Here is a 27,597-nt window from a genome sequence, read left to right as displayed (position 1 = left end):
TAATTTTTATTTCGTAAATTTTAATTTTGTTGTCACTTCTGTGGGAGCAGGCGCGGTTTTTCCACTCGCCCATAGTCGCAGATACGCATTGTTTTTTTTTTTTTTTTTATTATAATTGGGTGCGGTTCGCAGTGGTTCGGTAGTATTTCTGCAGAACTCCATGAGTCGATCCTATTGTTCAGCTATAAAAAACAGTCGCACAATCGCACGAGGAGCTCTCTTTTTTGTGAGGCAGCCGCTATAGAAATTAATAAAATTTATGGTTTATTGGGAATTCTTGTTCGTTTTTTCGGTCATTAATTCGCCATAAAGAAGTAGGCAAAGTGTGTGGCAAAAGCTTTTAAAGTGGGCAGACAGGCGGGAATCCATTGTTCAAATGGATGTTGTTCGTTAGGTTTTTAAATCAATTTCGAGCTTGATAGCTTACTTAGGAGCTGTGCCTCGAGATGAACCCATTTAGTTTTAATCCCCGAATACTTACAATTTATTTATTTGATTCGGTTTCACGCTCAATGGGTCAATTGATTTCAATAGAGGTTATTTACCATATAAGCACTCCGCCACTTGACCCCAAGCCCATAAATGCATCCCCACCCTGAAATGGACCATTGTAACTCGGCTCTCATAACACTTATCGCTGACCAATTGATCGAAAAAGGTGTCAACCCATGTCTCTTAGGTTCTCAAATTGGAATTCCTCACCTCCCTCACCCCTTTGTGCTTAAAAACTTGTAAATTGCGTGATTTTCCTAGGAACACAATACCCATTCTACACAAACTACCAGCCCACATCTTTTCCAGCATTTTCCTCTGGATTCTAAGTGAATTACTATCGCTTCAGTTCTTTTTCCTTAGCGCCACACGAACTTCCGTTCCTAACATGGGGGATATACTTTCATAGTATCTAAAAGGTGTCGCCTGCGTGGGTGTCTCGATTTCAATTCGAAATTAATAGGACAGGGTAGACCTATGCTACACTTAATACTGTTAGGTGCACAGCAAATAAAATAGTGGTCAATTATATTCCTAAAAATAAATATTAATACCTTATGAAAACCAGACAGTATAGACTAATTATATGGTCTTTCAATGGAATCTAACCTGTAAGAAACATTTTTGTTGTTAATATTTTCTTTATCTGTAATCCGAGTCCCACCGAAGTGAAAAGACCAAAAAATGTTTTATTACATTGATTTGCATTTAAATCGATGTTGGCGGCGGCGTCACTCTTTCCAAATTTTGGACACAAGGGGGCTTTTGGGGGTTTTGCGGGGGGATAGACCGATGATTACGGGCACAGCGAGCGGTCAAAATGTTGACAATGATCCCAGATATCCCACACGGCGATCGGGTCAAAACCCAACCCAAAAAATCTTAAAAGTTTTCAATGAATTTGTTTCTCTCCAATCCCCTCCACCATTCTATCTTTTGAATGGGAAGCGCCGAAGTTTTCATACTTCAATCTAGAGACTTTTTTCTTTTGTATATTAGATCATAAATTATGGAATCTTGCATATATGACAAAACAAATAATTTTTTTGTCTGTCGTGCTTCCAGTAGCCACCCCGCTGGGTCTCGAACCCCCACTTTGCCCCGCTAGTTGGCCAAAATTTATTAGTTCTCCAGTTTTTATTGGGGAATTACAAAGGCAGGGTTTCGGGAGGACAAAAGGAATCTCTGGGGTAGGTGGCGCCTTGCTTAGGGATTAGAGTCTTAGGATTTGGAGAGGCACCAGAGCACGGAATGGTGGACCTTTGGGAGAGATCCGATCCCCTCACGATTTATGCTCAAAAATGCTTTTGAGCCCGAGGCCTCAAAAACGTAAAATAAAAGAACTCATTTTTCCATTCAAAGACGGGCAACAGGTTTACTTTTCTCGTTGTTTTCTGCAATACAGTGGAACTTGCTAAGCTTTCTAGACTCTAAAATTTTTTGTGCAAATTAAATAAGTCGTCTTAGCTCTGTTCTTATTCTCTAAAGATATCAGAGATTTACTTTATCTGCAGATGAATTTGATTTATTGTTCGTTTTAGCTAGGTTCCCCTGTAAAGTAAACAATGAGAAAATGAAACTCATCCGAGTACTTGCACAACAACAGCAACAGTGATCGCTACAATGGGAGCAAGAGAGGCAGCTGCCTCCCACAAAGCTGCCGAAGCTAAAAAAACGAAGCTCGAGAAAGCCGAGGGCTCCAATCAAGCCCCAACAACAGCAACAACAGTAACAACAACAACATTAGCGACATGAGTGAGAGCTGCAAAGAGAGGCTCCCCTTTTGTTGTTGCGGCTGCCAGTCACTCGGTCTCCATCTCATTCGCTCTTTTCTTTCTGTCTCACTGGAATGGCATCCAATGAGAGCGAGAGAGGGATAGAGATGAAGGAGCCCCACCGTGGGAAATGAACAGTAGTCGTCTTTGGGCTTTTTGCACCACCAACAACAACGGCAACAAGAGCAGTGTGCGCAACACAAACAACAACAACAATGAGTAGCAGCCAGTTTACCGACGTTCCTTCTTCCTCCTTCTCTTTCTCCTCCCACTCCCCCATCCTCCGCCCCCCGCCCCAACGCTTTTGTAGCTGTTGTTGTCTTGGTTGAGTGAGCTTTTGCAATTTCTCTGCAGCGTTTTGTTTTTGTTGGCGGCGCATTTCAAATAAGCCTAATAATAATGCAATTTATGCCAAGTGGAAGCAGGGCAGAGGTAGGAAAGAGTAAGAGAGAGAGAGAGGAGATGGAGAGAAAGGTGAATATCACTAATATTCCTTGAAATTAACAAAAAAAAAAAAATAGTTATTATTATTATTCGAAGTTCTAAAGAGGAAATTGTGGTTTTCCAGATACTTACGTTCGTATTCCCATCCATTCTTGGAGTGGTCTGCTTTCCAGTTGTTGTATTTATCCCAAATTTCCATGGCTGGAAAATCCCCCAGCTTATTTTCCATATATTTCGAGTGGCTTGCACTTGGGGAAAAACCTTTTAGCACCTCCGACAGGCCGCAGCGCAAATCACAACAAGTTGCGGGCCAATCCGAGCACACATTTGGCCAAAACACATGCAACGGCAGGAACTCCGTTTTGGCTTATCAGTGACCGGGCCAAAAAGTGGGCAAACAAGGAATCGCGGGACGAGGGATGTGGGATATGGTATTTCAGATGTGCAAAGTGGGATGCAGGGGACAACACCTCTTTACAGCGTTTCGAGGGTTTTCCAGGTTCAAATTGGTTTGCTTAGGCTCTGCTTGCGGTTGCACTGCAAAAAAATGTGTTGATTTAGAATTGGTTTCATATTTCTAGAGCAATGCTTATTGTAGAAGTGTCGCTTTTAGTTCACAGGCTGATTAGCCAAGCGCAACCATTAAAATAACACTTTTATGATTTAGGGTAATAGAACTTCTTGCACTGCTTTCTCGCAGTGCACGGCGATGTAAGAGGTAGTTGTGTGGTAGTTGCGGCGTCGTCGGCGGCTTCTTTGGTCAAGTACGTGCGCCACGGACCTCCGTACCGTTATCTCCGATCGATCGGCGAAGGATAAGGATCGCACGCGCTTGTTGCTGCAACTACACCCTCGTTGTGAGTTTGACTGTGTGTGTGAGTGTGTGTGTTTGTCCAAGGAGCAGATAACAAGGAGGTGATAATTGACCGCCCAATTGGCTTGGCAACCAATTACGAAACTTATCAGCGGCACCGGCAATCGAATCAAACGATCGTCAAAGCGGGCGGGGTCAACGCCGGTGGTCCAATGAAGTCCCCTGATGCATTCTTGCACTCAGAAAAAAATCACAAACTAAAATTTGGAAAGGCCACAACAGCAACAGCTCTTTGTTTAGTCTCGAACAAGAATAATGTGCACACGGAGAAAATGAAGTTATCAAGCGTAAAACCCCGTTGTAGTAAAAACAATCGCATAAATTCAAACATCTTTAATAAAAATAAACGCTCCTATCAGCGTATTTTTTTCCAGTGCAGCTATCTCCTGCAGATCGAGTGCAAACGAGAGCACACCCATTCGCGAGGTGTGAAAAGATCGGGCTGGCTGGTTGGTAGGGATATATACAGATATATTGTACCATTTAGCATGCTAAGTAGTGCTTATCAGCGGGGTATATGTTTTATGGGTTGTTTGCCAGGTCGGTGGTTTGGTTCTGCTGCAACTGCCGCACCACAATGTCCTGGTCGTGGGCATGCACCAGCAGAGCCACCTCCAGATTCAGTTGCGCAGTGTCATCCTTCAGTTTGGCGATCGCTTTCCTGATTTGCTGCACCGAACCTGATAAAAAAGAAATGGAAGAGGCATTTTGGGATTGGGATTAGCACCGCATAGCACTGTGGGTGGCTTCCAAAGGGATCGGGATCTGTGATTTTCTGTTGACCAGAATCAGGGATCTACGATGGCAAATAGACGACGTCCTATCATTGCAGGGCAAATAGAGTTTGAAAGGTGTCGGTGTTAAAGGTACCATATTTGCTATCTATGGGAATGTCAGTGCTCTTTATAATTTTGAAAAATTCCATTGTAATGCTGATATATGTATTCATGAGAATATTTTTTGTTACTTTTTGAAAAGATGGTATATACACTTCATTCGTAACCCAATATCTCTTAACTTTCCCATACTCACTCCCATCCGACATGGCCTGTCCGCGTCGCTCCATTTCCTCCTTTTTCAGCTCCTGCTCCATCATGACCTCGTTGAGCTCTGCGGTCTGCTTCTCCATGTCCTCCTGCAACTGATTCTGGGCATATTGGATGGTGGACAGTTCAATGGATAGCTCCTTGAACTGCTGAATCAGTGGCTTGAGCTCATTGTTCAAATGTTTTTCGCGGCTTTCGATCTTTTCCAAGTCGAAAGTGAACTCGCTGTGCAGTTTTTTTAGTTGAGCCTCGGCGGTATCGGAGTTTTCCAATATGTTTGTTTTTAAGGTCTCCATCTGGCTGATGTGGGTCCTCCAGTCCCGGGCGTCTGCTTTGACGAACACTTTCAGTTGGGGCAGGACTCTTTCCAGTTCCAGATGCCACTCCTGATGATCGCTCATGCGAGCATCTAATTCAGGATTTCGTTCATCCAGGTTGACATCTCCATTGGATTTCTTTTGCGGACGATTCAACCAGTTCAGCTGCCGGAAATTGTGCGCCTCCAACTCCATGTCACTATCATCACTTAAGGCGGCTGCATTCTGCTCATCCTCCAGTTTCTCCAATATGATCTCTGCATTGTCCTCCAGATAATCGCCCAGGAACTCCTCCTCCTGGGCGATGTGCAGCTTTTGGTAGCCCACTTGGGCCACTTTGCAGGCTTGTGTGGAGAGAACTTCCAGGACCGACAGGCAGATGGGTCCAGCTCCACGAATCAGCTTATTGGGCTGGAAATCCACTGGGACATCCTACAATGAAAATATTGTAGTATTGTAGTAATACAACTTAGTCCTAGTACTCACAATCTCCCCAAGCAATTTAATGATATTGGCGGCCACAGTGTTTGGATCATCGTACTCCTGTGGCCGCTCCATATCCTTTCCGAGTTTCTTGCATAGCCACCAGCATATTAAAGTAAACATATAGAATTGCTCTCCGGGATTTGTGGCCTTTACGAAATAGAAACGCGACAGCGGTTTTAGTTTGAATTCCTTGAGCAAATGTTTTTCGTAGTTGAGTAACTTCAATTTTTCCAGTAAGTCATCGGATTGAAAGTTTTGTAGCTGCTGGGATTTTTCCTGTTCATCATCTTGCTGCATTTTACAATTTTTATTTGTTGTGTTCCTAAATAAACTAGTGTTAAGTGTGAGCCAGCTGTTTGGAAACAAAATTGTCGCCAAGGTAACGATATGTGTGTAAACACACCGAGCGCATGCGTCCTAGCTTATACCCTTTTATTTCTATTTTATTATACTATTTTTTTTAGTATCAGCTCATTTTTCATTCATTTAATTACTAGAATAAAGAAAAATTTTAATATTGCCTAATATTTAAAAATGCTTTGAATTACCGGAAGAGGGCGGCAACGAGTTGAATGTTAGCATGCGGTTAACATAGCTTGCCGTATAGAAGTTTGCTGTAAAAAGTTGCAAAGGCAAAAGTAATATTCTACTTAGAATAAAAGAAAGATTGTTTAGCTTAAAACTTAAAACTGAGTGAAATTTTAGTCAAAATTTTTAAAAATGCATTTCTCTTCCGGAAGATGGCGCTAACCGTTAATGTAACAACACTGTTAGTCTGCGCTTACCAGCACAAGTCTCCCTGTTATTTGTAATCGATCAACAATGCGAGCAATCCATACCGATTACTTTAGAGTCAAATATCGATTGACGGTTGAAAAATATAAAAAATTGGCGTCTTTTTTATGCAAACCAAATGTACAAAAACTTGGACCTTGACACCCTTAGCGTGGATGACATCGTGGAGGAGTACAAGCTGCTGCACGATCGCCACCAGCAGCTGAAAGACCAGAGCGAAAAGGATGCGCAAAGGATTTATGAGCTAAAAAGGAATCTGGACACTGCCCTCGCCGCCGAATCGTATTTGACCCAGGAACTGGAGCATCTGAGTAGCCAGCCTGTGGCCATCGCGTCTGGAGGGAATGGCCAGGAACTGGAGGAGCTGCGTCGAAAGTTCAAGACCCTGAAAGAGGAACAGGATGTCCTACAGCAAGACTACGACGCCAAGGTGGAGGAGACCAGATCACTGAAAGATAAGCTGACTGCCGCTGAAAAGAATCTGGCGGAAAAGTCCGCCTCCAGGTCAAATCAGCTTCACGATGACTTTTTTGCCCGTTTGAATGCCCTAGAACTCGAAAACTGTGAGCTGTTGCAAAAGCTGGCCGAGTATGAGGACTTGCGCATCGCAAACACTCTGGCGGTGGCTGAAAAAGAGGTAGAAATATTCCTCATAAGTATCTAAACAACTACATCATTTAAATACTATCCTGAATTCCCAGAAAACCATCGAATGTCTGCAAGATCGGGTGAGCTGCATGGAACAGAATCTGAACTGCAAGCGGGATGAACTGGAGGAAAAGCTGCAATTGCTGGAGAGTTGCCAGGAGCAACTGGTGGATGCCAATGCCAAGATAGCACTGCTTACCTCCGCCCCTGAAAACAATGGTAGTTAAGATTAACATGGCACCCTAAAATTTGTTTTAAAAAGGGCTTTATGCACTATTTTTATAGACCGCAAGGGCAACTCTCTGTTCGCTGAGGTGGACGACCAAAGGCAAGCGATGAAGCAGATCCTGGCGGCCCAGAAAAAAAGCTATCTGGATATGAAGAAGATCTTCACGGACAGCCAATTTGAGATCAGACGTCTCAAGCGGGAAAACGTGGCCATGCACACGGAGCTGCAGGCCTGTAGCACAATCTTTTGCAGTGCGGACAAGACCTATCAAAGTGAGTAATCCACATTCATTGGTCTGTAAAGAAGATTAATATAGGAGTATTCCCCCAGATAAGCTGAATGAGCGCATCCGGCAACTGATGACTGCCAACGACAGCCTAGAGCGGCAGCTTAATCTCTCCCAGGAGCGGCTGCGCCAGCTGGCCAGCGAGAAGTCGGTCACCTGGCTGGACTCGATGCTGGATTTCTGCAAGTATGAGTTGCCCCTCTTGGTCGACACCGCGCTGGCATCGCTCGGCAATAAGTTGCTGAGCCTCACCAGCTACGGCCTGTTCTTGCTGACCAGTTAGGTAGCCTCCACACCCCTAATTCCTAAAAATCATCCCAATTTAGACGCGAAACGGACGAGCTGAAGGCGCAGCTGCATAGCATGCGAATCCAGAAGGCCGGACTGGAGGAACGGATGCGATGCGTTCAGCAGGAAATGGCACGGTATATACACTATATTCCTTTTCAAAGCTATATTTATTTTATAATTATTTATATTTTCAGCTGGCGCTTTGAGTCCCTAAAATCCCGCTGTGTGCTCATTGATCGCGAAAATCTGCTGGCGGAGCATAAGATCGTTTTCAAGCCCATGCAGGCCATGGAGTTTAACATCAAGGAGGCGGAACTTAAAACTGCATTGCCCCGCATTGTCAGTGTAGCGGCACAATCTCCATCATCATCAGCTCAACTACATACACATCCAGAAACATCTTTGAAATCGGCTGCGGAAACCACAAGCAAGTCTTTTCCAACTGCAACGGAAATTATTGTTCTTGATGCGCCCTTAAAGCCTGCCATTAAAGAAGAGGTAGTGGAGCCACTTAGCCAAGAATTAAAACCAGCACTAAAAGACACATCCGTAAAAGTCGAACAGGAACTAGAGGTATCCGAAAGCAAGGCTTGTATAAAAAGAACACCTATTAAGACAATTATGGGTATGAAAATAAAACGAGAAATCGACTTAAACTTGGAACAGCAGGACGCGGTTGATATCAAAAAGGAGTTGGAAGCTCCAGAATTAATTCCAAAACCGCAGCTGAAAGGCACTCCAGTCAAAGCCAAAAACGATGGAGTAACACCTCAAATGAATATACAAGAAGATGAAAACGAAGAAACGGGTCTAAATTCCGTGGAAACCCCAGCCAAACCTTTGATGAAGGGTACCCCAGTTAAGCAGCGACTGGGAGGGATAAAGGTGAAGTCCAACGAAGAACTGCTGGGAGCAAGACTGCCTGGTACAGTAACGCCTGCTAAACCGCAGCGCAAAGGAACTCCTGTGAAGCTCATAAAGCTGGAAACGGAAACTGAAGACAGCAGCGATGAGGCGGCCAAGGAATCTCCCATCAAGCAAGATGGGACATTGAGTGTGGAAATTCTGGACAGTCCAACGCCACAAAAACCGCAGCGCAAAGGAACTCCTGTGAGGATTCCCGTCATCAAAGACTCGACCAACGAAAATATCCGCTCTATCCTCAGCAAAAAACGGCAAGTCTTCGCCGAAGATTCGCAAAAGGCTGTGAAGTTTAGCGCGAACGATCCCATTGTTCACAATTTGAGTCCGCTTGAGAGATGTCCAAATGGGGAAACCACCAAGGAAAATGACAAGCCAAAGGAAAGTGAAGACAACCAGGACGTAAAACCCACAATTAAGAAGCCAAACATCATACGGCGTATTGTTGTGAGCTCTCGTAAACCAATTATGAAATGATTGCATGAATTCCAATGGAAATTTTAAATCGAATTTAGACTTATAAAAACTTAACAAATAATAACAACGCAGGGCACAGCAAATCAGGGTGCAGAGACTTTATTCTTTACAAATACACTACGAACTAAAAAAAAACTTAGCAATAAAAACAAATCAACTCTTTATTAATACAGTTGAGCTTACTTAAACTACCCTAGGTGTAACCAGCAGTACCTTTGCTGTTGTGCGACCTTAAACTGTAAAAGAATAATCCATCCAGATTCGTGTTCTCTATTTACGTATTCAAAGACAACTGAAATTTACAAAGCCTAGAAATTATTAAGGAATTAAGTATATCAAAGATGGATTCTACCTAGGATATATCTCTCAGTTCATCCAGTTTTGGCATCTCCTCCACAAACGACAGATGATCGTAGATGGGAGCCGTAGGGCCGGTAGTCACGGCCAGCACCTCATCCGCATCCCCATTCTCATCCGCCTGCTCCTTGATCTCTGCGTACAGTTGATAGGGCAGCTCAGCTGGTAAGGACTCGTAGGTGACATGATGGGTCCTCGAGCAGGTGGATTCTCTGTGACCAGTGCAATTGCAAATCGAGGTACCTCCACTTACAGGAGTCTCGTATCCATCTGGCAATTCGGTTTCCACATCCACTGGGCAACTGGAACCGCCATTAGCAATGGGATAGCGCACTATGTCCACATGATCCACAAACCTCGGCCCACTGGATGATTTTTCGCCACCAAAACAGGGCAATCCCGAGGCGTAATAGGACAAGTGGAAGAGCCGCTCGCAATGGAGGTATAGATATAGCAACAGGAAGAGGAATGCGATGCCCAGGGGCAACATAAACACGATTATCAAGGCTAAAGATCGCTGACTTCGGTGCAGTTCTACGGGGTTGCCGTAAAGGACAGTGAAACTGGAAACATTTCCATGTGGATGTGGCACGGGAATCGAAGAGTCTGTCCCATTGATCCTCACGTGCATGATTCTTCGCACCTTGGGCGGTTCTTCCGAGGGCGGCTCTTGCGGTGTGCAACTCAGGCCATTTATATTGATGTGGGATATATACTTGGAGTACTGGAATAGTCTAAAGAGTTGAGGTTGCATGTGCGAGAAATTCAGCATCCACTGGCAGCTCCAAGGATTGTCATCGATGGAAATTCGAAGCTGTGGGTTCCAGGACGGTAGATCAGCATTTTCTGTATCCCGGAAGCTCATCAATTCATTGGATCTCAGGTCAATGTGGTGAATGCTCGCTGAGGAAATAAAGCCCAATTGGAAGAGGGACAATGAATGGAAGTGGTTTTCCTGCAGGTGAAGACTACGAAGACTGGTGGTTCTATAGAACCAGGTGAAATTCAAGTGCTCCAATCTATTTCGGCTCAAATCCAAGGTCAGTAGGGTGCTTGGTCCACTTTCAAAACTTATGTTCAACGAAGATATGGCATTGCCACTTAGGTTTAGATACATAATATCCAAATTGTGTGCAGGTTGCAATGCAAATCCCTTCAGCTGGCAATTTGTGATGGTTACGTTAACCAGTTTCGCTACGCCTTCGGTCAAGTACAAAACTCCTGGTTGAATGGGCGTATTCTCGATTATCAGATCCGTTAAGTTTTCTGGTAAGATTCTAAGGAATTGGTCCTCAATCTTTTCTACATTTCGCAAACTAAGCCTTCTCAGCTCTGGCAGCTGATTTAGGATTTCATTAAACCTCAAGACCAAATCCCGTTCGTCCTGTATCAGAAGTTCTTCCAAGTCAGAATGCTCCTTAAAGTATTCTAGGTACCTCAGTGAGTTCTGTTGCAAGTGTAGTATTTTAAGATGTGGCAAGTCCTGGATAGTTTCTCCACTCAATGTACCCAGCTCGTTGTATCTGAAAGATACTGCGGTCAGGTTGGGGATCAGAGCTCCTCCACAGCTCAGTTTCAGGGTGGCATCGCCCACAAAACGTTGGATCTCGACACTTTCCAGATCCACACAATTGTCCAGGTACTCCAAGCCATAGCTCGAGATTCCCAAGGGTGGTGTCTGAAAGCCATCCAGCGAAACGTGCCTCTTTCCGGCCACTCTTTGGGCGCCCAAATCGAAGTAATTCATCCCCATGCTACTGTTCTCACTGCAATCTATTGCCAGAGGCAGCCCAAAATCGTTTTGACTCCTTTCCGACGAAGATGTCTTATAGAGCGTTGCCCGAATGACGCAAGCCGGTGGCAACGATATTGATTCGTTGGCGGAAGACATCGCATCGCCAGCTGCCCGCACGTGTGACAAAATCTGCGATACGACAACGAGGAAGACGCACTGCGTCATCGCCACCGAAAAATGCGAGCTGCCCATCGAAGCGTGTCACCGAGAGACCGCTAAACTATCAAGCTCATCCGTGTCCGACCACCTCGTGTGCGAAAATCAAACTGAGGCTAGTACAAATCGCCGAGCGACCCTCACATTGGAAAATTCATACGGAAAAGCCGAAACACCTTTGGCTTCATTTCAATATGATGCTCCCCGCTGGCCATCACCGACCATTTGCTACCCTCTGCTCCCAACTGGAGAGGTATGCTGCGTTCTTCTAGCTTTTGGCTGAGCTTGATAGGTTAGGAAAATCATATCAAAAGATGAAACGAGATGAAACTCATGTGCATCATTAAGTATTTTGAATGCACTTAGATTTCAGAGATAGATATAGTAAAAATATATCAGTGTATATATTTGAATAATTTATTAAAAATCCTATTGGAGGTACTATTTGTGCGCCAACTGGACCTGCGCAATTCAAGTTGTTTTAATATTAAAAATTATTTCTGAGAGTATCTTTGTTTATATTTAGACTGTTCTCTGTTTCTCCGCAGAAGAATGCTTCCTATTCTCTGCGCAGTGCACATTTCTTTCTTTCTCTATTTTTTTCAGCTGTCATCAGCCCCAATTTCCCGCCCCCCTTAATTCCACAGTCGCCCCAAAAAAAAAAAAAAAACACCCGATTTCAAACACTTTTCGCACAGAATCACACTCCAAAGTGGGTGAGGCAAATGTTTACATATTCATCCTTATATACAGCAAACGATCGATGGAAAAATCATAGGCAAGTGAGTTTCCAAGAACCGCATTGTTTACATTGATATTTTAATTGGCCATTGTTGGCTGCTTATTTTGGCTTGGAATGAGATCACAAAATTCCAAATTGGCCACAAATGTATTTAGTAGAAAATAAGAGAAAAAGTCACCAACGATGCAAACATTACTATTAAAGCACCATAGCCATTAAAAATCAGTCCGCTTAGAACAGAACCTTCCATATTCGTCCAAACTCGCAAAGCATATAGATTTCAATAGTTAGAACTTTTTGGCACTTACAAACGCTGTTGAGCTGCGTCGTTACTCATTATTCTAGATAAAAACAATAAATTTAAAGATTGTACAAGACCTGATAAGGCACAAATGAACTCATCTCGTATGAACACACTCAGCATGTACTTTTTATTTAATAGAAATGGAATGCAGATCCCCACTTAACTCAGTCGTTGTTTTCCGTCGAAGCCTAAGAAAGCACGGATTTGACAGAAGTATAGAGTATTACTTCTTGAAGCTATGATATTGCTCTGGGCGATCGTTCTTATATCGAGTGTGGATCGAACAAATGCTCGATGTCTAGAATCTGTGCACTTGGAACACGGTTCGACGGAAATAGTAAATGGATCCATTATTTTTCATTGCGATCAAGGATACTTTCTACAAGGATCGAAAGTGTTCACCTGCGATCGCGGTATTCCTCGAGGGAAAAAACCATTTTGCGCCAGTAGGTGTACAAAATAAGAAAACAATTTTAATTATAAATTAAAGTAAGTAAAAGCTAACATAATTTTTAACAACTTTCAGAAAGCGGTTGCCAGGAATACGAACAAATACAGAACGGATTTGTTTTAAATGCTCCTATGAAAGCTAAAATCATATGTTCGGATGGCCATGGGTTGGTTGGAAATCGCATTGCCTATTGCGATGGCGAGAAGTGGAGCACCCAGTTGGGATCCTGCGCATTAAGACGCCAGACGATCGATGTTTCCTGTGATTTCGAGAGCGAGGATATGTGCGGCTGGACGGCGGAATTGAGCTTCTTGGGAACTTGGAAACGGGTCAGTACGGTGGCCGACTTTCACTCTGAGAAAACGGGTCCCCAAAAAGATCACACGTTCCAAAACCAATCCATCGGACACTACGTGCGCATGGAGACGGAAAGCGATGCTTTTGGAACCTACCACTTCCTATCGCCACTGTATCCCAAGGAGCTCAGTTTGAGTGGCGCCTGCTTCCAGTTTCACTACTTCATGTTCGGCAGCGGAGTGGGTAGCCTGCTGGTGTCCATAAAACCCGTTTCGGTGACTATAGGAGACATATTTAAAACAAACCAGTGAGTTGCTTACTAATTATCTTATCTAGAATTAAGTTTGCCTTATACAGCAATATGATTTTTTAGTCCCTACAAGTTCGACCAATTCGTGATGACTGGATCACAAGGTGCCAGGTGGCTGGAGCACACGATCGATATCAATAAGATGGATGAGGACTTCCAAGTGATCTTTACCGCCACGGATGCGAGGTCCCAATACGGAGATATTGCCATCGACGACGTGAAGCTGATGGCAGCTAAGGAATGTGCCAGGAGGTCTACCTTCATCGAGGAACCAAAAAAACCAATAGAAGAATCGGATATCACGGATTCACTGGGCTACCAAATGACCGACTGCTCTGGTCGTTGTGGTCAGGACTTTGTTCGGGGAAGGTACATCAATGAAGGGTGTCGATGCCAAGAATCATGTCTGGTGAACGGCAATTGTTGCCTAAATTATGTCAAGGAGTGCCATAAAGATCTGGTCATAGCTCCGTATAATGAACTCAAATTCTGGAGGCTTTGGAATCTTTGGAGCGGTGATAGTAATGTGACTGTCGTACCTAAATAAGTTCCTATCCCAATACATTTAACCGAATCATTAAAAGTACTTTTAAAAATGAGTTTACATAATCATTAGAGTGAAATAATTGGTGGCTTAATAAGGGCTGATAATGTCCAGGCAACTTGATGGCATAGTCCAAGTGCTGGGAGCAGTACCTTCAAGTTGCCTGGACAGCTGATGAGCCCAATCTAGTGCCTAGGTCTAGGCAGTCCAGTCCAGATCCCCGTTTAGATCGTCGCCTTCAGAGTTCGGGGGGCTGCAAATCGACCGTTGCTGGTTCCCTGGGGCAGCTGATTGATCCTGATCAGACTGGGTCGATGGGAACCACCTGATGTCAAGTGGGCAATGCCAGCCGACCCACTGCCAACGATGCCCGTGCCACCCTGATTCGTCATGGAGTAGATGTGCCGCCGGAGAACCCTTATGTGTTTCTGCGAGACCTCGAAGTTGTGGACCAGGGTGTGGAGTTGCGTCTGGAGCTCAGCTATCAGACTATCCCGTTCCTGGATCAAACTGGACGTCGAGTTTTGGCTCCTACTCAGCTTCAGTTCGAGGTCGTAGATCTTCTTCTGCAGATCCCTGCGCTGCTTTTCGCTCTGCTCGCGATGGCGGGAAAGTTGCCTTTTGCTGCTCGCCTGGAGCTGCTCCAGCTGATCCTTCATGGTGGACAGCTCCTGGGTCAGTTTCCGCTTCTCCGTCTTCAAGGCCGAGTTGTAGTTCTTAAAGATCTTCAGATCCCTTTCGGCGGCCTTCAGCCGGTTGATGGTGACCAACTTTCGGCGGCCCAGTTCATCTATTTTGACCTTCAGCTGCATGGCTTCCTGTTGGAGGGCATGAAGTTTATCCGCCAGCAGACAATTTTCCCGCATTACCGTCTCGTACTTGGAGTGCTCGTCTCGCATCATCTTCGGCAAATGGGAGACACTTTTCAGTTTGTTGTCTATCTTGGATCGCAGACTGTCTATGTCATGGTAGATGCTCGACTCCAACTGCTTGTTATTCACGTGCAGCTTCTCGATCTCCTGCTTCTGGGTGCTCATGATGTCCTGGGCTTTCACACACCGCGTGTGGTAGTCCGATATTCTCTCCTGCTGCTGCCGAATGAGAGTTCGAAACTGGACCTGCTCGCTCTTCAGTCCCTTAATGGTGGTAAGGAGCTGGCTTATATCTCCAGAGTCCCTGTCCCTGTCTCTGTCCCTACCTCGATCCCGTTCATGCTTGTACTTCTGATCCTGATTAAGGAAGAAGGTTTAAGTTTTTATATTCCATTTAGCTAACAGCTAATTCATACCTGTGAGGTGTTGATCACATCCTTCAGCACATTGTACACATCCTTGAAGGATGCTGGCTCCCTTTCCCGATCGTCCTGCTCCAAGGATCTCTTCCTGCGCTTCACGTGACGGTTCGCCAGTGTTTCCACAATACGGCTGTCAAAAACGCTGTTCACCTGTGATGGCAGATCGTCCTTGTGCCGATGGTGATTCTGCTGATGAGTACTCCTTTCGGACGCGTATTTCTTTCTATCGATTTCGTCGCAGGAACTCTGGCCCGATAGAACGGTCATGAAACTGGTATTGCTGCGCAGGATTTGGGGGCTCTTTCGTCTGATGGTCGTCTGCGAGGTGACACTGCTGGCAGAGCTATAAAATCCATCCGGATCGGGCTCACTTCCCAGATCCATTTGCTGGGCCTGCTTCCTGCTGGACACGAACTGATCGTGCTTCTGCTGCATTTCGCACAGCTCGTAGTTAATTTTCATGTACTTCTCCTCCAGATCCTTGGTGCTTTCGTTGTAGTCCTTGAGCTCCTGCTTGTACTTGCAGAGTTCCTCCTTTAGCTTGCTGCCAAGGGCTTCCGAGTCTGGCAACCTCCTCTTCGAGCCCAAACCCTTTCTGTAATCTTCCGGCTCTTCATCACTCATGATTAGGCTGACCTCCTTACCTTCCCTGCTGTTCTTGGGTAATTTTGTTATACTGGGACTACAGTGGTCCCCGAAGTCCAAGCTACTGGCACTTCTCGTATCTAGTACTTTGGAGCTCGGCCTGGAGAGGCTGACATAGCTACTCTTTTCATTTTCATCTGCCTGATCTTCGTTCTTCTCATCCAGCTCGAAGTCCAGTCCCATTGAGGTGTTACTAGATGATGTTCCTTTGCGATTCTGTGGACGGAATCGAAGTGATCGTTGTCTGTTGGCTAATGGTCGCCTGGATGGCTTTAACATCTACGAAAATTTAGCCTATTTGGTTAATGTTGCACTTGTGTAATTTTTTGCACTGTTTTTGGCGAACAGAGAATTTTTTTAAAAACCTTATGTGACACATTCAATTCCCAAAAATATTAATTTTACGTAGGACGTGACGAAAATTATTTGATAGAAAATTGGGCGTTACGCCTACTCGAATGGCATTTGCCTTCTGGAAAATATCGCTGTTCGAGGATTGATTATATCCTTAAGGTTTATATAATAGTTTTAGATAATAAACCACATCTCCCAGTAGAGTGATAATTTATATATGTATATTCCTACTGATTGCCCTTTAAATTTCCCATTTCACCGTAAAACATTTTCATACTTTTATGTTAGTAAAGGATACAGGTAGATTCTCATAACATATTTTCGAATAGATTTAAAATTATTTATTAAGATATACCATTTCCTTCAAGTCGCACTGTGTTTTGATTTTGAACCAATTCAAGTAGCGGCAGTAGTAAATATAGTTGTTTGTTTCGCCGAATAGATGCCTCGATACACACTCCTCCCGAAGGACACATTCCTGACCATCCTGGGAGGGAGGACTCCGGTAATCCACCTCGACAAAGCAAGTCCTCGATCCCAATCCAGTTCTCCGGGATCTTTCGTTCGATTCTCCCAAGTCGAAGCAGGCCATTCCAAATCTGTTGCCAACTGCCCAGGGCGAATGTCCGTGGATTTTTCAGTTCATTTTATTCGATCACGAAGAAAACAACTTATTCTTCCCAAAACTTGTTTCGAAATTTTTTCAGAGTATGTGTTAAAATTTTCGCAGAATATACGTACCTTAAAATCGTTAGTAAATCTAGCCAAATATAAAAAAAAAAAAAAAAAAATTTTAACCATACAATTTTTGGCCGCATCGATAAGTGAATCTAAATCGCGATGGCAGAGAACACAGAGTACACCGATGAGGGCGGCGAGTACGAGGACGATGAGAACCAGTACCTTGGCGAACAGCACATGATGGAGGAGGGGCCCGACGAGGACCTCTTCTCCAAGCTGGGCGAGTCCTCCGACGATCCCGAGCAGAAGCGCATGTACATGGAGTACCTGGCGCTGATCAAGGAGATCGATTGCCAGAACAAGATCATCCAGGACATCAAGAGCAACATCATGGACATGTGCGCCAAGCCCTGCAAGACCCGCAACGAACTGCGCGAGATCAAGCGGTTGAGGATTTGCATGGAGCAGGAGAACATTAAGCTGCACACCATGATGAACAGAGCGGTGCAGCTGCAAAACTTCGGCTCCCATCGGCACTACAAGGAGCTGGCCATGACCACCACCGTCGACGAGGACAACCTGTCACCGTATATGTGTGGCATCGGTCCTTGTGCTCCAGCTGGCAGCGCCACGGATCCCTGTAGCGAAGAGCCTAGCTCGTGTGCCAGTGTTTGTGGTGGCGGCGGAGGCGGTGGAGGTCAACGGGACATGGCTGGTCAGGACGACAAGTTGATCTGCGCTCTGCAAAAGGCCATGCAGAAGATGAAGGGCGCTTGTCCTGAGGACAAGAAGATGATCGAAGAGATCGCCTGCGCTATAATGAGCTGCAAGAAGCAGCCGGTATGCGTTCCGGGTCCCTGTCCGCCACCACCCTGTCCGGGTCCTTGCCAAGGTCCTTGCCCGGAGAGCAGCAGCAGCAGCATTGCCCCATGTCCTCCTCCCTGTCCAGCCAAACGGAAGGCTCAGAAGGCTCCCTGCCCCCAGCCCCAGCCCCAGCCACCGGGCAAGTGCGAGTCCTTGGAGAAACTGAAGCGGCGCATCCAATGCATGCAGACCTCGGTGAAGAAGTTGCTCCAGGAGGTGAGCAATCGGGATGCGTCCGAACCCTGTGACGTCGACGACGATGACGATGAAGGAGAGGAGGACCCCTGCTCCAGGCCGTGTCCTCCCAGGCCGCCGTGTCCCGAGGATCCAGACCCACTGGTCATCTGCGGCGGAAAGCGGAACACCAAGGCCGACAAGTACGAGAAGATGAAGGAGAACTACACCAGGCTGCTAACCGAGTTTCAGCGCAAGGACTGCCAGATGAAGGAGATGCAGAAGCGAATGAAGGGTATCTGTGGTCCCTGTCCATCGAAAGGGGGCGACGGGGATGCCGATGCCGCCGAGCTGAATCTACTTCGAGCGCGGGTCAACGAGCTCAAGGAGGAGCAGCTGGAGTTCAAGTGCATCATGAAGGAGCAGTCGCAGCAGTTAGAGGACTACCGCAACAAGTACCTGCTGGCCCAGCAGAAGGTCGAGGAACAGTGCGTCTCCCTAGAGAAGCTGAACATGAACAACAAACGAATCGAACAGCAGATCAACACGGAGGTCAAAGAGATTCGAGCTAAGTTCCAAGAGAAACTGAACGAGTTACTGCACTTCCCCAAGCTCTTAGAGAACGAGCAGCTGAAGCTGGCCCAGGTTTGCAAGGAGAAGGATGAGATGCAGACGAAACTGGTGGTGGTCTGCAAGGAGCTCAAGGCCTGCAAGACGCAGATGGAGCAGCAACCCAACGTCGATGTGCGACCTCAGCTGGCCCAGTGCCAAATGGAACTGACTCAGGCCAGGAATGAACTGGAGGAGCTTCTCCGACAGAGGGATCTCTTCTGCGAACAGCTCAAGTCCACCCAAGACGATCTGGACACTCTGCGAACTGAATCCGCCAAGATCATAGCCGGCACCAAGGAACGGGCCGAGCTGATCAAGTCCCAGCAACAGGAACAGATCAATCGGCTTGAGAAGGAGTTGGCTCAGTGCCGAGCAACTGCCTCGCTGTCGGTCAACGATCGGGAGGCTGTCATCCGCGAGATGCAGGGTCAACTGAACACACTCTCCTACAGCTTCGATGCCGCCCAGAAGCAGATCAAAACGCTGCGCAATCACATCGCATATGTGTCCAACGAAAACTGCTTCCCCGTCAAGTGCTAAATGGGAAGAGATTCGGAACCATTTCGAATTCACATGCATATTCAGCATAAGGTGTCTGTGAAAGATAATGTAGCTTGCGTTCGAAAACCATTCACAAAGCATATAAATCATTTTGTAACGAAAATTTTAAATATTTCAATAAATATATAAGTATTTTGGCAAATACTTGCGTTCCTTTTATATCGTTGAAGTATTTAACCTAATTCATTTTATAGATTAAGGTTACAAAACTTATCTTGCTCAACGAAGAGATAGGCTGCTTATCTGCATTTAAACAGTGTAGTACTTTGTATGATCCAGATTAAGTTGGCACAACTGAGGTTTTTGTTTTGGCGCTCCATAGGAAACAAATAGATATTGCTTTATTCTGGCATTTGAGAGGAACATCTACAAATGGTCGGTTTGTGTACGTTAATGAGGTGCGCTCCTTGCGGCAAATGGCACAATTGAAACAAATCTACAGGGATTTGACGGCCAGTCTCTTCATCTTGGGCGCATTCCTCTTGGCCTGGCGCTTCTGCTCCTTAGCCTCCCAACGGCGCTGCTTCTCTGGGTCCTCGTCGGCCAGAATGCGCTCCTTCTCCTGCTTACGCTTATCCTCACGTCTCTGAGCGGCAGCCTCGGCGCGGGCGGCATGGGTGCTCTTCAAGAACTCCTCCTCCACGCGCTGACGGTTTTTGTCCGACTTGGCTTTGCCCTGGAATTGTCACAACAAATTAATCGCAAGTTGAAACTAAATAAGCGTACTAAATTACCTCCTTGGACATGCGATAGGTCTTTAAACGCTCCATTAAATAAAAGATCAACAATAACAACGGCTTAATGGTCTCCATTTCGGCGTGCTTCGGCAAATTGAAGCCTGCGAGAAGCACGGCCTTGGTTTCGGGCTGCTTGAGGGTGCCACCCTCTTCCTGCTGGATGGGCCCACTGAACTGGTCCGAGATGTGCAGGTAATCGATATAGCTTTGGTACTTGTTAAGTGCAGTGATAATACGTGACTCGAGGATGGCGGACGTGGCCTCCGGAATTTCGGAGAGCACGCCAAAGCCGGTGGGTACATTGTAGCGATCCTCCGGCTTGCCGACTAGACTACAGAACTTGCTCTGTTCGCAAGAAGGAGCAATGTTAAGCTAAGGCATGGTTACTTGTATTGCATTCTCTTACCAGATCCGTATACTCTTTGAAGAGCTTGGTAATTGTCTTTTTGGTACCAACTGCAAATACAAAGGCATCCATTACACCGCGTGTGAGTTCAATTTTGATGTGGGCCTGGTCCAGCTGTGGGCGCATTAGTCCCGCCACCAAGGAGACCAGATCCTGTCGCTTGATCATCTTCAGCTCGACGAGCATGCCTTCGCAACAGGTCCTGCCGGAGCACCAGAGAGTATAAAGACTCTCGCTCTCCTTTATCAGTCCCGGATTCTCGTTCTCCGCCTTGCCATCGTCTCCGACCAAGGCGAAGTTCTCATCCAGCAGGGCTCTGTGGGTACTGAACCAAAGCTGCGCCAAACGCGCGTTTTTGGCCTTTCCCGCAAAGAAGTTGGCGAAGTAGGCCAACAACCCTGCCACCATGAGCATCTCCATCCAGTAGGAGTCCCAGTGGGTGCGGAAGTGCAGAGGGATGTTTGGTATGTTCAGTTTTGGCTCAACCTTTTGGTCGATGGGCGGATCCTTGGAGTCTCCGCCATCGTAGCCCTCGAACTCTTCCTCATCCTGGAAATAGGTTTAAGTCAATTGTAGGTATAAATAATTTCTTGTTACACCTTTGCTCTTTTGGTGAACCCGTGGTTCCCTGATTTCGAAGTACAAGTTATGAGGGTTCCGACAAAGTGTATAAACTACAACTGCTTTCTACGTTACATAATTCAATGACTATCTAACGATTACAGATTTGTAGAAGCACTTCACATTAAAGAAGATTTAAAGTAAGGTACGGCAAAATTCCATGTCATCATGGTGAAAGCTGTTTAAAAGCAATGTATTAAATGTTCCCAATGGTTCTTTATGCACCCTTATGACCAAGTATTTTATGAAGGAAGTAAAGGAACACAAGGCCACCTATAGGAAAGCCTAGTTACATTTCACTGGGCATATTCTTGATCAAAGTTCCTAACCGCATTTGACCTCTTCTCATCGAACAGCCGACTTTGTTTACCTGGAAGTGCTCAAACTCATCGTCATCCTCGACAAGGCCGTCCTCCTCGTCGCTCTCCTGGTTTTGTGCTTGCTTCCGCGGCTCCTTGGCAGGCGGATCGTCGCGGGACTCGCCGTGGCTGGATCCTGCTCCTCCGGAGAACGAATCTGCATTCTTGGCCGCTGGCTCAGCGTAAAAATTGCCGTCGTCGAATTCGGCAAAATCATCACTGTCGTCTTCCTCGAAGTCGCTCTCCGACTTAGTGCTGGCGAAGCAGATGAGCGCCAGGAGCAGGAAGGCAAATACTGGTCGCATCTTGGGGGTAGTACGATGGCGTAATCTAGTCGGTTCACTTAAGTTATAATTTATTTAAATGTCCTAAAACTTTTCACACTAATTAAGAAAAAAAAACTAGGTTAAATGGTTAGTGTGACAGTCGCGTGCAGATTGAAGAATAAAACGCGTTAGTGCCTTTTAGTTTGAATGCAATTCGGTATTCCCAATAAGCACACGCCTGTTAAATGTTTTCCAACTAATTCTTTTAATTTTTAATTATTAAATTCTATAAATATGAGGCATGTTATATAAAATTATGAAATGAATTAAAATTTGTATTTTAATAGTCAGTATTTTGCGCCGCCTATTCTGCTGCCACACTGGCCGCAACACGTTGCACTGCTCGAAACATATTAAGTTTTTTGCTAGTGCCACGATTTGAATGAAGAAATTGTTCTAAACAATTACGAATATCATTGAGAACTAAGCTATGGTGAGCATTGGCCCGGGAATGGGAATCCCCCATAAATCGATGAGTCACAGGAACTGCCACGAGGACGAGCCGGCTGATGCAATTGGCCGCGGCATTTCTGCATTTGAAAGGCAATTAATATGCTAATAAGTTTACTTTTTTTACCATAACAGGCCACAACCGAGCGCAAGGGCACCTTTAAGGTGGAGTATCTACAGAAGATCGAGCGGGAGGTGCAGCAGCGATGGGAGGCGGAGCGAGTGCACGAGTCGGACGCGCCGACGGCCCCAAAGAAGCGGCAGGCAGAGAAGTTCTTCGTGACCTTTCCGTTTCCCTACATGAACGGACGCCTCCACCTGGGCCACACCTTCTCGTTGTCAAAGGCGGAGTACTCGATGCGCTACCATCGCCTGAAGGGACGGCGCGTACTCTGGCCCTTCGGATTCCACTGCACCGGCATGCCCATCAAGGCTTGTGCGGACAAGTTAACGCGCGAACTGGAGCAGTTCGGCTTTCCACCACAGTTCCCCGAGACCGAGGAAGTGGTCCCCGTTGCCGCAGAAGCCGCATCCGAGGTGCCCAAGGACAAGTCCAAGGGAAAGAAGAGCAAAGCGGTTGCCAAAACCGGCGCTGCCAAATACCAATGGCAAATTATGCAGAGTCTCGGACTGAAGGACGAGGAAATCAAGGACTTTGCCAATGCCGAACACTGGCTTAACTACTTCCCACCGCTGGCGGTGCAGGATCTCAAGCGGATCGGCGTGCACGTGGACTGGAGGCGTACATTCATCACCACGGATGCCAATCCCTATTTCGACTCGTTCGTGCGCTGGCAGTTCAACCACCTGAAGGAGCGGGGCAAGATCATGTACGGCAAGCGGTATACCATATATTCGCCCAAGGATGGGCAGCCGTGCATGGACCACGATCGCTCCTCGGGCGAGGGAGTGGGTCCTCAGGAGTACACCCTCATCAAGATGAAGGTGCTGGAGGTGCCAAAGGCTTTAAGGTAAGAATGGGATTTATTTTTGAGATGATCTTAAATTATAAAAGTTTTATTCCTAACCTAATCCTAGCTCCATCAAGCAGCCAATTTTCATGGTGGCTGCCACTCTGCGTCCGGAGACCATGTACGGGCAGACCAACTGCTGGTTGCATCCGGACATCAAGTATATCGCGTGGCAGGCAAACAAAAACAACGAAGTGTGGGTCAGCACGCGTAGGGCTGCTAGAAATATGACTTACCAGGGATTCACTGCCGTGGAAGGCGAGATTAAGGTGTTGGCTGAGGTAACTGGTCAAGATCTATTGGGAGTTCCCCTTTCGGCTCCTCTGACCAAGCACAAGGTTGTCTACTCCTTGCCCATGCTGAGTATCAAGGAGGATAAGGGAACTGGCGTGGTCACATCAGTCCCCTCCGATTCTCCTGATGATTACGCTGCTTTGGTGGATCTCCAAAAGAAGGAAGCGTTCCGCCAGAAGTATGGACTGAAAGATGAAATGGTACTGCCTTACGAGCCCATCCCCATCATCGAAGTACCTACGTTAGGCAAACTGTCTGCCGTCCATGCCTATGAAACCCTTAAAATTCAATCACAGAACGACAAGGATAAGCTGGCTGAAGCTAAGGAAATGTGTTATCTGAAGAGTAAGTAGTAGTAGAGCCCATTCTAGTTTCTGGTTCTAAATTACATCTTCCACTTACAGGTTTCTATGACGGAGTAATGTTGGTGGGTGCATTTGCCGGTCGCAAGATTCAGGACGTGAAGAAGGATCTGCAGAAACGTTTGGTCGATGCCAACGAAGCGGATGTCTATTACGAGCCGGAGAAGACCATTATGTCTCGTTCAGCTGACGAGTGCGTGGTAGCTCTATGCAACCAGTGGTACCTCAACTACGGTGAGCCTGAATGGCAGGCCCAGGCCACCAAGATCTTGCACGGCATGGAAACCTTCCACGAGGAGGCGCGCAATAATTTCGAAGCATGTTTGAACTGGCTGCACGAGTACGCTTGCTCCAGAACATACGGCCTTGGAACCAAACTACCTTGGGACGACAAGTGGCTGATTGAATCTCTCTCCGACTCTACCATATACATGGCCTTTTATACCGTGGTGCACCTGCTCCAGGGTGGTACTTTCCGTGGAGAGAAACCAGGACCTTTTGGTAGGTTGAATTGCTGCCACTAATGATTTGGAACATTTACATTTACACTTTCACAGGCATCAAACCGTCCGACATGACTGGCGAAATCTGGGACTATATTTTCTTTAAGGAAACCCCACTGCCAAAAAAGACGGCCATTAAACAGGAACATCTGGCAGTTCTGCGACGCGAGTTTGAGTACTGGTATCCAATGGATCTCCGTGTTTCTGGCAAAGATCTTATCCAGAACCACTTGACCTTCTGCCTTTACAATCACGCTGCCATTTGGCCTAATGATGAAAACAAGTGGCCCAAAGGAATGCGTGTCAATGGTCATCTGCTGCTGAATTCTGCCAAGATGTCCAAATCGGACGGAAACTTCCTAACTCTGACCGAAGCTGTGGACAAATTCTCTGCGGATGGCATGCGCCTTTGTTTAGCTGATGCCGGCGACAGTGTGGAGGATGCCAATTTCGTGGAGAGCACTGCGGATGCTGGTATTCTGCGTCTATACACTTTCATTGAGTGGGTCAAAGAGATGTTGGAAAACAGGAGCAGTCTGAGAAAGGGCACTGATAAAACCTTCAACGATCAAGTTTTCCTGAGTGAACTCAATTTGAAAACGCAGCAAACCGATGAGAATTACCGAAAGATGTTGTTCAAGGAGGCTCTAAGGAGTGGCTTCTACGAACTGCAGTTGGCCAGGGACAAGTACAGGGAGCTGTGTGGCGCAAATGGAATGCATGAAGATCTGGTTCTGGAGTTCATTCGCAGACAAGCTCTTTTGGTATCCCCTATTTGCCCCCATATGGCGGAGCATGTCTGGGGACTGCTGGGTAACAAGGAGTCCATTGTTCATGCTCGGTGGCCAGAAGTGGGAGCCATCAACGAAGTCGATATCCTGTGCTCGGAGTACCTCATGGAAGCCGCTCACTCGTTCCGTCTGAACCTCAAGAACTTGCTGCAAATCAAGGGCAAGGCCGGAAAAGATAAATCTGTGAATGTCCAGGCAGCGAAACCGAATCGAGGGCTCGTTTGGGTCGCCAAGACCTATCCTCCTTGGCAGTGCTGTGTCCTCGATACCATGAAGGAGTTGTTTAACAAATCGCAGGCCCTTCCAGATAACAAAGTCATCGCTGCTACACTGCAGCAAAAGGCCGAGTTAAAGAAGTTCATGAAACGAGTGATGCCCTTTGCCCAGATGATTCGCGAAAAGGTGGAGTCCGGCAAGGGTGTGGCTGCATTGGCCGTGACTTTGGAGTTCGATGAGCGTCAGGTGTTGATCAGCAATTTGGAGTACCTGAAGAACACACTGGATGTAAGTAGTTTCTATTGCTTGATGAGTTAGCAACTCAAATTAACGTTTGGTTTATTTTCAGCTTGATGTCTTGGAAATTAAGTACACCGATGATCCGTCAGCGCCGGAGAAAACTCGTGAAGAAGTGCGTCCCGGCTCTCCCTTCATCAGCTTTTCAGTGGCCCCAAATGTGAGCGTTGAGCTCACGAATCCTATCGAGCGCTCGTCGCTTTTCCAGGTCAACACTGTCATATCCGAGGGAGACACGGTCCAATCTCTGCGAGAGAAGCTCTCCAAGATTATTGGACTTAAAACGGATGCGGCTACCCTTAAGATCTGGCGGTATGAGGATCCCGTTCTGGGACCCCGAAAAATTCCCAACTTTGAGGATTACAAAGCAGGAAAGTCTGTACTCGGCGAGGGAAACTTCGTTCTGGATGTGGAGAACAAGAAAGTGAGCCTGGAGCAGGCTGGAAAACTGACCGAAGTGGGAAGGAATCTGATCTATGTGGTGGATTAGGTCAAAACGGCATCACAAGCCAAACTAACTTATTCATAGAATGAAATTAAAATGTTGTAAAACACAAATAATGGCTATTAAAATGTACTGTGAGTTGGTTGTGCCCAATTTAACTTACGATAGATTATGGTATACGATATATTCCTAAGTTAGCTGCTGAACCATTTAAGTTACCTTATGTGACTCCGACTGAACTTGAAACCTTTTACAATGACTGTTTCATGGGGCATTACAAGTGACCCAATTAAACAATTGAATGCTAACTGAAAGATAACGACTTTATTCTGAAACATCGAGGAAACCAAGTGACTTCTTAAATGAGAGTGTGTCCAATGCCACCCCGAAATGAATGTGTTCCGAGCATTTTGTGTGTCAGCTGGTGGATAAGCTGCGCAGTGATGGCACAGCGGGTCTTCTACCCACTGGGTGGCTATCACTAATCCAAGAAAAGCATTCCTATATAAGGTTTTACTCTGCCTTAGGCCATTGAATACCTTCGGTTTATGTTAAACAACCATGTTGGCTCTCCGCTTGTTTGTACTGCTGCAGTGCAGCCTGTTGGTTCTGGCTGGCGTTTGTTTAATACCACAGCCCGTTAAGAGGCAGCGATCGCTTGAGGATGTTATAAAGAATCCCTGGAAGCTATCACCCCGCCTGGATGGCCGTATTGTGGGCGGTCACCGCATCAACATCACCGATGCACCACATCAGGTTTCGCTGCAGACTTCGTCCCATATTTGCGGCGGTTCTATTATATCCGAGGAGTGGATATTGACTGCCGCCCATTGCACATAGTAAGTAAGCCGCTCAAGGAATCTTCTCTAGAGAGTATGCCAAAAATGATTCCTCCTGATTTCGTAGTGGTAAAACGGCAGATCGCCTGAAAGTGCGACTCGGAACCAGCGAATTTGCTCGCAGTGGCCAACTTCTGCGGGTGCAGAAGATCGTGCAGCACGCCCAGTTCAACTACACCAATGTGGACTACGATTTCTCGCTGCTTCAGCTAGCTCATCCCATCAAGTTTGACGAGACCAAAAAGGCGGTCAAGCTGCCCGAGTCTCAGATGAAATACATGGACGGGGAAGCTTGCTTCGTGAGTGGTTGGGGCAACACCCAGAACCTGCTGGAGTCCCGCGAGTGGCTGCGTCAGGTGGAGGTGCCTCTGGTCAATCAGGAGCTTTGCAGCGAGAAGTACAAACAGTACGGCGGCGTCACCGAGCGAATGATCTGTGCTGGATTTCTGGAAGGCGGAAAGGATGCGTGCCAAGGCGATTCCGGCGGTCCGATGGTCAGTGAATCGGGCGAGCTGGTGGGCGTGGTTAGCTGGGGCTACGGTTGCGCTAAGCCCGACTATCCGGGTGTCTACTCAAGAGTAAGTTTCGCACGGGATTGGATCAAGGAGCACAGTGGTGTCTAGATTCGTATATCCTGCACAGTTAACATAGTTTGAAATCAATTTCTTCCTATGCGATTGCTTTGACTAGATGTATTTCAAATACCCGCAATAAAAAATTATCAAACGATGCCAACCAATCCGATGGAACCATTTCAT

General features: G+C 46.4%; 9 protein-coding genes and 1 non-coding gene across 13 annotated transcripts; 5 read left to right on the top strand and 5 right to left on the bottom strand.

Annotated features, from left to right (window-relative positions):
• Positions 1-3,955: 3,955 nt before the first annotated feature.
• Positions 3,956-5,845, bottom strand: IFT57 (Intraflagellar transport 57). The gene is made up of 3 exons (NM_134948.2): positions 5,435-5,845; positions 4,618-5,380; positions 3,956-4,265 (listed from the first exon to the last, which is right to left on the bottom strand). The coding sequence occupies exons 1-3, from the start codon at positions 5,729-5,731 to the stop codon at positions 4,108-4,110; spliced, it is 1,218 nt and encodes a 405-aa protein (NP_608792.1). The 5' UTR covers positions 5,732-5,845; the 3' UTR covers positions 3,956-4,107.
• A 471-nt stretch (positions 5,846-6,316) lies between these two features.
• Positions 6,317-9,247, top strand: Spindly. The gene is made up of 6 exons (NM_134947.2): positions 6,317-6,866; positions 6,931-7,096; positions 7,163-7,378; positions 7,437-7,578; positions 7,719-7,817; positions 7,878-9,247. The coding sequence occupies exons 1-6, from the start codon at positions 6,348-6,350 to the stop codon at positions 9,079-9,081; spliced, it is 2,346 nt and encodes a 781-aa protein (NP_608791.2). The 5' UTR covers positions 6,317-6,347; the 3' UTR covers positions 9,082-9,247.
• CG8852 (uncharacterized protein) lies at positions 9,046-11,503 on the bottom strand. Its single transcript, NM_134946.4, has 2 exons — positions 9,434-11,503; positions 9,046-9,373 (listed from the first exon to the last, which is right to left on the bottom strand). The coding sequence occupies exon 1, from the start codon at positions 11,423-11,425 to the stop codon at positions 9,434-9,436; it is 1,992 nt and encodes a 663-aa protein (NP_608790.2). The 5' UTR covers positions 11,426-11,503; the 3' UTR covers positions 9,046-9,373.
• A 1,074-nt stretch (positions 11,504-12,577) lies between these two features.
• Positions 12,578-14,113, top strand: Sr-CIV (Scavenger receptor class C, type IV). Its single transcript, NM_134945.2, has 3 exons — positions 12,578-12,881; positions 12,962-13,490; positions 13,557-14,113. Exons 1-3 carry the CDS (start codon positions 12,674-12,676, stop codon positions 14,038-14,040), a joined length of 1,221 nt encoding a protein of 406 aa, NP_608789.1. The 5' UTR covers positions 12,578-12,673; the 3' UTR covers positions 14,041-14,113.
• Positions 14,079-16,957, bottom strand: CG8851 (uncharacterized protein). 2 transcript variants are annotated; one of them, NM_164544.3, is made up of 3 exons: positions 16,686-16,957; positions 15,326-16,255; positions 14,079-15,266 (listed from the first exon to the last, which is right to left on the bottom strand). In NM_164544.3, exons 1-3 carry the CDS (start codon positions 16,920-16,922, stop codon positions 14,262-14,264), a joined length of 2,172 nt encoding a protein of 723 aa, NP_722917.2. In that variant the 5' UTR covers positions 16,923-16,957; the 3' UTR covers positions 14,079-14,261. The 2 variants fall into 2 exon arrangements, with proteins under 2 accessions (NP_722917.2, NP_608788.2); NM_134944.4 differs by lacking the exon at positions 16,686-16,957 and having other exon boundaries at positions 15,326-16,412.
• A 25-nt stretch (positions 16,958-16,982) lies between these two features.
• On the top strand, positions 16,983-19,361 carry CG3213 (uncharacterized protein). The gene has a single exon (NM_134943.3). The coding sequence runs from the start codon at positions 17,171-17,173 to the stop codon at positions 19,199-19,201; it is 2,031 nt and encodes a 676-aa protein (NP_608787.1). The 5' UTR covers positions 16,983-17,170; the 3' UTR covers positions 19,202-19,361.
• Positions 19,362-19,369: 8 nt separating this feature from the next.
• On the bottom strand, positions 19,370-21,762 carry CG17593 (uncharacterized protein). Of its 2 annotated transcripts, none has more exons than NM_001273069.1 (4): positions 21,357-21,762; positions 20,366-20,914; positions 19,957-20,304; positions 19,370-19,898 (listed from the first exon to the last, which is right to left on the bottom strand). In NM_001273069.1, exons 1-4 carry the CDS (start codon positions 21,648-21,650, stop codon positions 19,659-19,661), a joined length of 1,431 nt encoding a protein of 476 aa, NP_001259998.1. In that variant the 5' UTR covers positions 21,651-21,762; the 3' UTR covers positions 19,370-19,658. The 2 variants fall into 2 exon arrangements, with proteins under 2 accessions (NP_001259998.1, NP_608786.2); NM_134942.3 differs by having other exon boundaries at positions 19,528-19,898.
• A 215-nt stretch (positions 21,763-21,977) lies between these two features.
• On the top strand, positions 21,978-26,306 carry LeuRS (Leucyl-tRNA synthetase). Of its 2 annotated transcripts, none has more exons than NM_001298660.1 (6): positions 21,978-22,104; positions 22,257-23,092; positions 23,160-23,731; positions 23,791-24,249; positions 24,306-25,546; positions 25,608-26,306. In NM_001298660.1, the coding sequence occupies exons 1-6, from the start codon at positions 22,102-22,104 to the stop codon at positions 26,043-26,045; spliced, it is 3,549 nt and encodes a 1,182-aa protein (NP_001285589.1). In that variant the 5' UTR covers positions 21,978-22,101; the 3' UTR covers positions 26,046-26,306. The 2 variants fall into 2 exon arrangements, with proteins under 2 accessions (NP_001285589.1, NP_787968.1); NM_175954.2 differs by having other exon boundaries at positions 25,608-26,156.
• Positions 26,307-26,531: 225 nt separating this feature from the next.
• CG31954 (uncharacterized protein) lies at positions 26,532-27,576 on the top strand. The gene is made up of 2 exons (NM_164543.4): positions 26,532-26,839; positions 26,907-27,576. Exons 1-2 carry the CDS (start codon positions 26,562-26,564, stop codon positions 27,460-27,462), a joined length of 834 nt encoding a protein of 277 aa, NP_722915.1. The 5' UTR covers positions 26,532-26,561; the 3' UTR covers positions 27,463-27,576.
• asRNA:CR45300 (antisense RNA:CR45300) lies at positions 27,194-27,535 on the bottom strand. Its single transcript, NR_124051.1, has one exon.
• Positions 27,577-27,597: the final 21 nt, after the last annotated feature.

Source organism: Drosophila melanogaster, chromosome 2L (assembly GCF_000001215.4).
Source record: "Drosophila melanogaster chromosome 2L".
Classification (NCBI taxonomy): Eukaryota; Metazoa; Arthropoda; class Insecta; order Diptera; family Drosophilidae; genus Drosophila; species Drosophila melanogaster.
Note: the sequence above shows the minus strand (reverse complement) of the source record. Positions and strands in the feature narration are given on the sequence as shown.

Excerpts from the sequence above, each read along its gene's own strand:
- IFT57 (NM_134948.2), bottom strand. The coding sequence starts at position 5,731 with ATGCAGCAAGATGATGAACAGGAAAAATCCCAGCAGCTACAAAACTTT. Across the intron at positions 5,381-5,434 it reads TTAAATTGCTTGGGGAGATT|GATGTCCCAGTGGATTTCCA; the intron begins GTGAGTACTAGG and ends TTTTCATTGTAG. Across the intron at positions 4,266-4,617 it reads ACAGGCCATGTCGGATGGGA|GTTCGGTGCAGCAAATCAGG; the intron begins GTGAGTATGGGA and ends CTTTTTTATCAG.
- Spindly (NM_134947.2), top strand. The coding sequence starts at position 6,348 with ATGTACAAAAACTTGGACCTTGACACCCTTAGCGTGGATGACATCGTG. Across the intron at positions 7,379-7,436 it reads TGCGGACAAGACCTATCAAA|ATAAGCTGAATGAGCGCATC; the intron begins GTGAGTAATCCA and ends GTATTCCCCCAG. Across the intron at positions 7,579-7,718 it reads TCGATGCTGGATTTCTGCAA|ACGCGAAACGGACGAGCTGA; the intron begins GTATGAGTTGCC and ends ATCCCAATTTAG.
- CG8852 (NM_134946.4), bottom strand. The coding sequence starts at position 11,425 with ATGGGCAGCTCGCATTTTTCGGTGGCGATGACGCAGTGCGTCTTCCTC.
- Sr-CIV (NM_134945.2), top strand. The coding sequence starts at position 12,674 with ATGATATTGCTCTGGGCGATCGTTCTTATATCGAGTGTGGATCGAACA. Across the intron at positions 12,882-12,961 it reads GAAAAAACCATTTTGCGCCA|AAAGCGGTTGCCAGGAATAC; the intron begins GTAGGTGTACAA and ends AACAACTTTCAG. Across the intron at positions 13,491-13,556 it reads GACATATTTAAAACAAACCA|TCCCTACAAGTTCGACCAAT; the intron begins GTGAGTTGCTTA and ends ATGATTTTTTAG.
- CG8851 (NM_164544.3), bottom strand. The coding sequence starts at position 16,922 with ATGGCCTGCTTCGACTTGGGAGAATCGAACGAAAGATCCCGGAGAACT. Across the intron at positions 16,256-16,685 it reads AGTGCGACTTGAAGGAAATG|ATGTTAAAGCCATCCAGGCG; the intron begins GTATATCTTAAT and ends AAATTTTCGTAG. Across the intron at positions 15,267-15,325 it reads ATGTGATCAACACCTCACAG|GATCAGAAGTACAAGCATGA; the intron begins GTATGAATTAGC and ends TTCCTTAATCAG.
- CG3213 (NM_134943.3), top strand. The coding sequence starts at position 17,171 with ATGGCAGAGAACACAGAGTACACCGATGAGGGCGGCGAGTACGAGGAC.
- CG17593 (NM_001273069.1), bottom strand. The coding sequence starts at position 21,650 with ATGCGACCAGTATTTGCCTTCCTGCTCCTGGCGCTCATCTGCTTCGCC. Across the intron at positions 20,305-20,365 it reads TCAAAGAGTATACGGATCTG|AGCAAGTTCTGTAGTCTAGT; the intron begins GTAAGAGAATGC and ends TCTTGCGAACAG. Across the intron at positions 19,899-19,956 it reads CCTATCGCATGTCCAAGGAG|GGCAAAGCCAAGTCGGACAA; the intron begins GTAATTTAGTAC and ends TGACAATTCCAG.
- LeuRS (NM_001298660.1), top strand. Across the intron at positions 23,732-23,790 it reads GGAAATGTGTTATCTGAAGA|GTTTCTATGACGGAGTAATG; the intron begins GTAAGTAGTAGT and ends TTCCACTTACAG. Across the intron at positions 25,547-25,607 it reads ACCTGAAGAACACACTGGAT|CTTGATGTCTTGGAAATTAA; the intron begins GTAAGTAGTTTC and ends GTTTATTTTCAG.
- CG31954 (NM_164543.4), top strand. The coding sequence starts at position 26,562 with ATGTTGGCTCTCCGCTTGTTTGTACTGCTGCAGTGCAGCCTGTTGGTT. Across the intron at positions 26,840-26,906 it reads ACTGCCGCCCATTGCACATA|TGGTAAAACGGCAGATCGCC; the intron begins GTAAGTAAGCCG and ends CTGATTTCGTAG.